The sequence below is a fragment of the Gigantopelta aegis genome, chromosome 15 (genome assembly GCF_016097555.1).
Source record: "Gigantopelta aegis isolate Gae_Host chromosome 15, Gae_host_genome, whole genome shotgun sequence".
Taxonomy (NCBI): Eukaryota; Metazoa; Mollusca; class Gastropoda; order Neomphalida; family Peltospiridae; genus Gigantopelta; species Gigantopelta aegis.
The window spans coordinates 16,283,967-16,292,114 of NC_054713.1; the positions used below are offsets into that span (position 1 = coordinate 16,283,967).

The window sequence follows — 8,148 nt, forward strand, 5'->3', positions numbered from 1 at the left end:
CAGGCCTTTTTTCTTTTTTTTTTTTATTCCTGAAACTAAATTGACTGTAATAAATTTACAAATAAAAATAAGAAAAAAGATTCAACAAATCCACACACGTACTTCACATAGAACCACCCACACATTTACACACACACCTCACACAAGCACACCAAAAATTAAAAGAAAATTGAGGGTATCGATTTTAAAGCTAAGTAATTTTTTAAAGATATATCAAAATTAAATATCATTTTCAAGTGGGATTTAAAAAAACTAATTATCATTATTTAGATTTTAAGAATAATTAAATATATTTATAATAAATGCAGGAAATATTTTTAAAGCGTATTGATTTAAAATAAAGAAGTATGTTCTTTTATAAGCTTAAAAAATTTAAAAAATTTTTAACATTTACCCCCCTTGATTCCACTATTAAACGCTTTAAACTGTTATTCTGTTTTGAGAGCAAAGTGATGAATTCTTTGAGAGGTTTGATTTTTAAAATAACACCCAAAAAGAACTTTATTTTTAATTTTTAAGAAAAACCGTATCCTTAAAACTAAATATACTAAAAGCAAAAGAAAAGCAGGCCTGAAAATGGAAAGAAACACTTGTAAAGCAGATCTTTGGTGGAATTGAATCAACTGGTTAAAGGACATGGCACACACCCCACACCGAGGTCCCAAACCCTGGGTTTCAATTTCATTACCTGGTGACGTCACGATTCTCAAACAGTTTGTTTGCACGTGGGTATCGTATATAATCCAGTGCAAACCATCATTAATGCTTATAAAGCCTACACACCTGGATTTAATGCATAATTAAATTTGAGTAGTGACAGAAACAGAACAATTTTAAAAATGCCGCGATGACGCAAATCCAGCGAGGGATGGCCTCGGGGTTGCAAGCGGACGACCGTTGCGACCCAGCAATTGGGATGTCATGTTTCGACAATCGCAGCCTTTCTCCCAAAGTCACCAAATCACTGGATCGTGAACGATCGACCACGCACCGCCCCGGAGGGTGACAACCGCAGCCTAGACCGGTACAGGGGACCCACCGGAATGGATGCTGCCAGCGCTAACCCGTCACCAGGGCGTGGTCCCGTGGGTCCAGTGTCCGCCGATACCGTTCCGACGCGTCTGAGGCAGCAGGACTCCCCCGTAACCCCGCCTTATGGGGACCAATATTGACCCCTCGGCAACCGCCAACAAACGTCAACGTGGGCGCAACAAACATCATAAGATGGCGACGTGGCCCCCAGTGGCAACAAGTACTGTTAATGATGAGAAAACCCGTATGTCCATGTTTTCCCACGATGATGGCCTGTTTTGTCCCCCACCCCCCTTCCTTGTTTGACAGAATCAGAGTATGGGCGACGGCGCACATGAAACGTTAACTCCGACTGCTGCGTTCTGCAGGACCGACCGATGGGGCGCGGGGGTAGTGTGATGGTGTGGGTGGGGGTTCTCATCAACCATAGAAAAACACAAACTTCATGTGGTTCAGACAACGCGTTAATGCAGCCGTGTACCAAAATGACGTCATTCAACAATCCACGTCGTTCCCTTCGTTGCCGCTCACCCCTGTGCGCTTGCTGCAGCAAGACAATGCCAGGCCGCACACTGCCAGGTGCAACACGCGAACCGCGCGCTGGCTCAGCACAACACCAAAACTTGCTCGTGGCGTCAGCTTGATCACCGGACAACTGGAGCCTATCGAACACGTCGGGGATGAAAATCGGACGTCGCACTTCAGGCTCCGCGGACAAAACTCAGAATTGCAGGGCCGCTGGAGGCAGCATTGGTCCCCATGAATGGACACACTCACTCCCCTAGGCATTCTTGTGCAACGGCTTGTGGCAACTCATGAGGAGAACGGTGACAATGCCTGTTGGAAGGCCCAGGGTGGTCACACGCGATCCTGACTTTGGACAATGCTACCAGGTCGTCCTTTTTTGTTTTCATGCCACACACACCGACTGGAACCCTCGCCCTTTTTTTTTTTTTTTTTTTGGCCAGCCTGTTGCATAGATATAGCTCCTACATTTGTAGCGATTCTTATTGTAGAAAAAGGCGACCAAATAGAGCGCTTACTAACCGGTTAATATTTCAACAACCAAATTTCCCAACCTCAATGTGAGTTTGAGAATTGGTGGAGCTCCAAATCAAATGTTTGCAAATCTTTCATTTCGTTTTGTGTGGTTTAATATTTTATATCTGTATTCGACACCAGAGACGCAACCTGCGTTTTCGGTTTGCGTTTTAGTATACCTATTCATAAAACTAGACATTAAAATCATAAAGTTCAGCACCATACAACAATAATGAACATATCTTCTTCTTCTTTAAAACCAAACAGGGCATTGGCTATGTATTGATACCTTGCCATATTGAAATAATTTAGAGTCTGTGAACATAATGTTAATGAGCAATTTAAACACTAAGTCAACAAAATTTCCGAAGTCTTATCACAGTAATGTATTATTTTCCAAACTGCTTCCAATCTATAAACAAACATCCAAATATAATGCATTTCGTAATTAAAAAAGAGATGTATTTAAAATTGTGTGAAATTAGTAAGGACTATATTATTAACATTAAATTTATTTACAGTTATGTTTCATTTATTATTAATCAAGAAACAAATTCTTTAACTTGGGACGATTTTTAATATTATCTTAAAATAAAGTCTTTCCATTCCCGAGGAAGCGCGTTCAGAATTACATAAATAAGCCGGTAGAAATTTCTGCTGCCAACCATATCAGGATATTTGTCTTTTAATAATTTCGGACAATTGCAGATACCGGTAAAAAATCCCGGGTATAACTTCATATGCAATATCAGCCCCCGTATAATAACACTTTTCATAAAAGAATTAAAAACATAATAATTATTTTTGTAATTATAAATGGTTTATGAAATCTTGCTGATATAAGATTTGATCTAAATCTGAGGGGAAAATGCGTTCACGCTTTGACAATGCTGCTCCCATGCCCAACAAAAACTCAGATTAAAAAGAGTCACCCATGTTAGCCAAAAGCTGGTTTCATCAAAAGTATATTCAAAAAATAATTAAAAGGACAAGTTTCATATTCAGGTATTTAGCAAGAAATTATCGACATTGTAGGTTTCCAAACAGAACTGAAATCATTATTAAAAATTTCTTTAATTATTTAATACGAAAAGCACTTTTCTTTAAGAGATTATCTTGAACAATATTAAGCCAACCTGTACTTTTACTTCCCAATAATAGGCGAATTTTTTTAACATGGTATTGTACAATCCCACAGAAAATTTACAAAACAACTTCTGAATTTCTTGTTCAACCCACCTAGGAACATTGGGAATTGCATTACATTATCTACCATATCTAGACATTAATAAGGGATTCCACACTGTCGCTTTACCATTAAAGTAAGTTTTCTTTGTTTCAAAATGTTAATCAATGAATTAAAATTTTTCAATTTTATTTTCCAATTTAATCTTTGCGCACAATGCTTTATTTGGACCTAAATAAATGCCAAGAATTTGGACACCCAATCTTTATTAACCGTAGCAACAGGAAGTGTTAATGCACAAATATTTCTCCGCGGCTTTACCAAGACAAAAAGTACTTCTGATTTTTCAATATTTACCTTGCACCCGTAGCAAGACAAAAACTAATTGACAGTGCGAAAAAATCACCTCAACAGATGAGTATCTTGTACAGTGATAGTAGTATCTCAGCATGTTGAAATAATAAAGAATTAAATTCATTATTCAATTTTATTCCATTAATTTTTTGCTGACTTTTTAACAAGCTATTAAAGGTTTCAGCAACAATTACATATAGCATCATCGAAATTGAGACATCCCTGTCTAAACACCTCTAGTAACAGGAACAACCAAAGGCTTTAAATGACCATTAATTTTAACATTACTTTTAATATCATTATATAGTATTTTAATCCAAGAAATAAATTTATTACCCAAATTAAATTTTTCAAAAACTCTGACTATAAAACTATGCGATACCCTATCAAAACGCCTTTTTATTGATCTATTTCAATCAAAAAACACCTTCCTGGTTATTCATATCTACAAAATCAATAACATCACGGACTGACATAACTATTATCAACTATATCCCTACCCGGAACACAACACGTTTGTTCAGGAGAAATAAACAGATGACAAAACTAATTTTTAAAACCGATTTGCGAGAACTTTGGATATAATTTTATGATCAACATTTAAAAGAACTTATCGGCCTAAAGTTTTTAAGATTTGTTTTATCGCCTTTTTTCTTATAAAAAAGACTGATAATTCCTTTTTTCATACTACGTGATAAATATTCTTCATTTTGGATTGACATAACAACTTTATGAAATTTGTTTTTTTTATTTCTCCCAAAATTTAAGATAAAACTCAACAGTAAGACCATCCATACCTGGTGATTTATTCCTATTCATACCTTTCAATGCTTTTGTTAATTCTTCAATCGATATATCATTATCACAAGTTTCACTTTCAAATTCTGTTATTCTATTCGAAATTAAATTTAAGACTTCTTCTTCTTTAGCTATATCTATATCTTCTTTGGTATATAATTTAGAATAAAAGTCATGTGCACATGCAAGTATATCTTCTGTTTTCCTAGATAATCCATTAATTGTATTAAGTTCTTTAACTGAATTTGATTCTTGTTTTGATTTTTCTAAATTGAGAAAAAACGTTGTATTTTTATCAGACTCAAAATTCCATTCCACTTTTGATCTTAAAATAGCAACATTACATTTAGATTGTTCTATTAACTTTAATTTTTCTTGTAAAATTTGTAAATATGTTAAATCATGTTGTTTATTTAAAGCTAATTTAGAATATTCCCGTTTTAAGCATTTTGAATAAAATAATATTTTTCAGTTTCTAATTTACGTTATTAATAGCAAAATATGTTGCAATTTTTTTCATTTTAAATTTTAAATTATCCCACCATACAAGAGGTTCTGTCTGAAACAAAGGACAGTCACAAGCATTATCTATAACATTAGAAATCGCATTACAAAAAAGTTCATCATTCAGTAACTCATTATTAAAAATCCAGATACCTTGACCCCTCTCCACGCGAGAAAAATCCAACTTAAGAGACACAAAATTATGATCACTAAAGGTGGTATAAGATATGTATGAATTAACAACAAAATGTAAAATATTTCTAGAGAGTAAAAAGAAATCTATCCTAGACTGTTTTAGGACACTTTGAACAATTTGTGTCCGACTAAACTCTCTCTTGTCAGGATTTCTATAACGCCAAATATCTATCAAGTTAAACTTATCAAGAACAGACTGTAATACAGTACTACTTTTCAAATTAAAAGTAGTAGTATTAATTCCAAGATCTAAAGCAGGATTAAATATATCATTAAAATCTCCAGCCATTATATTATTTTTTAAATCTATAAAGTTACTTAATTCTTTGAAGAAAAAAAACAACTTTTTCATCAATATTATTTGGCGCATACACATTAATAAAACTATATATATCATTATCAATGTTTGCATTAATTTTTAAAATTCTGCCTTCAGTGTCAGAACTATTAAAAGTAAATTCATATTGACATTCTTTAGATATCAATATAGCCACACCTCTTCTATTTTTATATGGACAATTATTATAAAATATTTTTCCATCCCATAAATGCTTATATCTCTCAATAAAATTATCATCCCAAAATGTTTCTTGAAGAAAAATTATATTAGCATGTCTACTTTTAATAGTTGCAAACACTGAATTGAACTTATCAATATCCCTCAAACCATTAACATTTAAAGACAATAACAACATTGTAAATAAAAAGAAATTCATAATACAATCCATTTCAAACATTTTAAAGCTTACCAACATTCTCATTATCATTCATTCTTCGCTTATTTACACTATCATCCACACTTTTAGCAATCGCAGCTTGTCTCTTTTGTTTTCTCGTCGTGACCACACTCCAAATCGAGTCATCAGCCGGGCGTTTAACTAAGCGTGACCGACGCGAAACCCTCCTCTGTTGCGTGTTGTCAATTGTTGTTTCCATGGTGTCCGCTTCCTTCTTAACACTATTCTCAGCTGATTTTCCTCCCGTACACTCAACATTTCCAGTCGCCACCACACTTGGCCTTTTCTGTAGCTTGTCTTTGTTCTTGACAGGTGTAATCTTGTTGTGAGAACGTTTCTCCTCGAGATGACTTTCCTGCTGTCCCGTGACTGTAACCTGGCTCTCTTGCGACACAACATTCATATCATCACTATCATCATCATCATCATCAATATATTCATTATCATCATCATGTACACTGCACACGCACTCTTCCTCCTTATTCCCACATCTATCGCACAGAAAGGTTTTATCACAGTCTTTAACATAATGTCCCTTTTCCTTACAAAAATGGCAAACAATGTTAGGGCAATTTCGAATGACATGACTGTCTGACATACAGTTGTAACACACCTTAAGTTGGTTGTCATGCAGAACTCGGAAAAATTCAACACCTTCAACTGTCTTAAATTTCATAGAATAAGTCAAACTTTTGATTTTTGGTGGAAATTTTACTCGAACATACCTTGTTCCATCCGCGATGTTTGTTCCCTTGTACAAACGTCTATAAATAGGAGAAATGAGCTCTATCTTCATAGACTTCAACCTGTTTTCAATATCTTCATCAGTAATGTACGCTGGTAAATGCAAGAACGACACCACAACACTCTCTGAATGTAACAATCTTGCTTTCATCCTAAAGCCATTTAATTCCAACGATTCACTTTCAGAAATCATCCTTGCCTGCACAACGTCATCAACAGTTACTTCACGTCTATCAGGCCCCTTCGGCACACATGCATGTATCACATCACCCACTTGTTCAGTCAAAAACTCAATCAACTCACCTGCCGCCATCTTTCTGTTGTCTCCAACATGTACCACCACCGTACATTCTTTTCTGTAAATCACTTTCTTCAACTCTCCTCTCTCCACATCACCTTCTTCACTCATTTTTACTCCTACACCAGAAAAACTGGACCCAGGCAGCTTTACCACAAAAAAGAACAAACCAAAAACTTTCCAAACGGGAGCCGAAGTCAAACACGTCCACCTTCGACAATCCCAAACAGGAAGTCCCCACGCCTTAGACCGCTCGGCCACGCTACCATGAAAACGCTTGACATTAATAGACATGACGTCTGCAATCTATGTCAAGATGGTTTCATAACTTAACTTTGGTGTGTTGCTTACGACAGCTAGGAACTGGAGAACAAATAAATGAACTGGGCTCGATGACATGTTGGTAAAACTGGTGGTTCAGCTGACTTATTTTACTGACCACTCAGTTCGAATAGCTGTTGTCTATCTAAACGCTTCATTACAACAAAATATATGTATAACTCTTATACAAAACAGATAATTTTTTTAATACTATTTTTCACAGTTTAAACAATTAACTGCACAAACCAAAACAATGTCAAACGAGAAACTGTCCTGTCCGTCCAGTAGCATGTCTGTTCCCAACAGCCGTCATAGTGGTAGCGTGGCCGAGTGGTCTAAGGCACTGGTTTTAGGCACCAGTCTCTACGGAGGCGTGGGTTCGAATTCCACCGCTGCCAATTTATGCTTTTGTCATTATTGTTATTACTTTTTAAATTATTACAATTATTATTATTTATATCATCACCATCATTAGCTGTAGCTATAGTAGTAGTATAATCACCACCACCATCATCAGAAGTTTGTTTTGTTTAACGACACCACTAGAGAACAGTGATTAATTAATCATCGGCTATTGGATGTCAGACATTTAGTATTTCTGACTAGTAGTCATCGAAGGAAACCTGCTACATTTTTTCTTCGTGCAGCCAGGGATTTTTATATGTTTTTTTCCCACAGACAGGAAAGCACATACCACGGCCTTTGACCAATTATGGTGCACTGGTTAGAACGCGAAAACCCCCAGTCATGTCTGATTTCACTTTGAAAGTCGAGAAGGACCCTTCACACTGGGATATGCCCACGCCTCCCAATATTTAAGAAATCGCTGTAATCTAGTGGTGTTGATAAACACAACACACTACACTAGGTAAGTAGGTTCGCCTGCCGATGGGTAAAAGACACTACACCGACTTCTCTCTAACTAACCATTATTTAAC

General features: G+C 35.9%; 1 protein-coding gene and 1 non-coding gene across 2 annotated transcripts in view; one reads left to right on the top strand and one right to left on the bottom strand.

The window, feature by feature from the left end:
- Window positions 1-7,061, bottom strand: part of LOC121390536 — a 43,469-nt gene extending 36,408 nt beyond the window's left edge. The window contains exon 1 of the mRNA XM_041522368.1: window positions 6,895-7,061. Within this exon, the coding sequence (XP_041378302.1) occupies window positions 6,895-7,000 (106 nt within the window). The 5' untranslated portion in view covers window positions 7,001-7,061. The remainder of the gene's footprint in view (window positions 1-6,894) is intronic.
- A 465-nt stretch (window positions 7,062-7,526) lies between these two features.
- Trnal-uag lies at window positions 7,527-7,608 on the top strand. Its single transcript has one exon. It is a non-coding gene; the product is annotated as a tRNA-Leu (tRNA).
- Window positions 7,609-8,148: the final 540 nt, after the last annotated feature.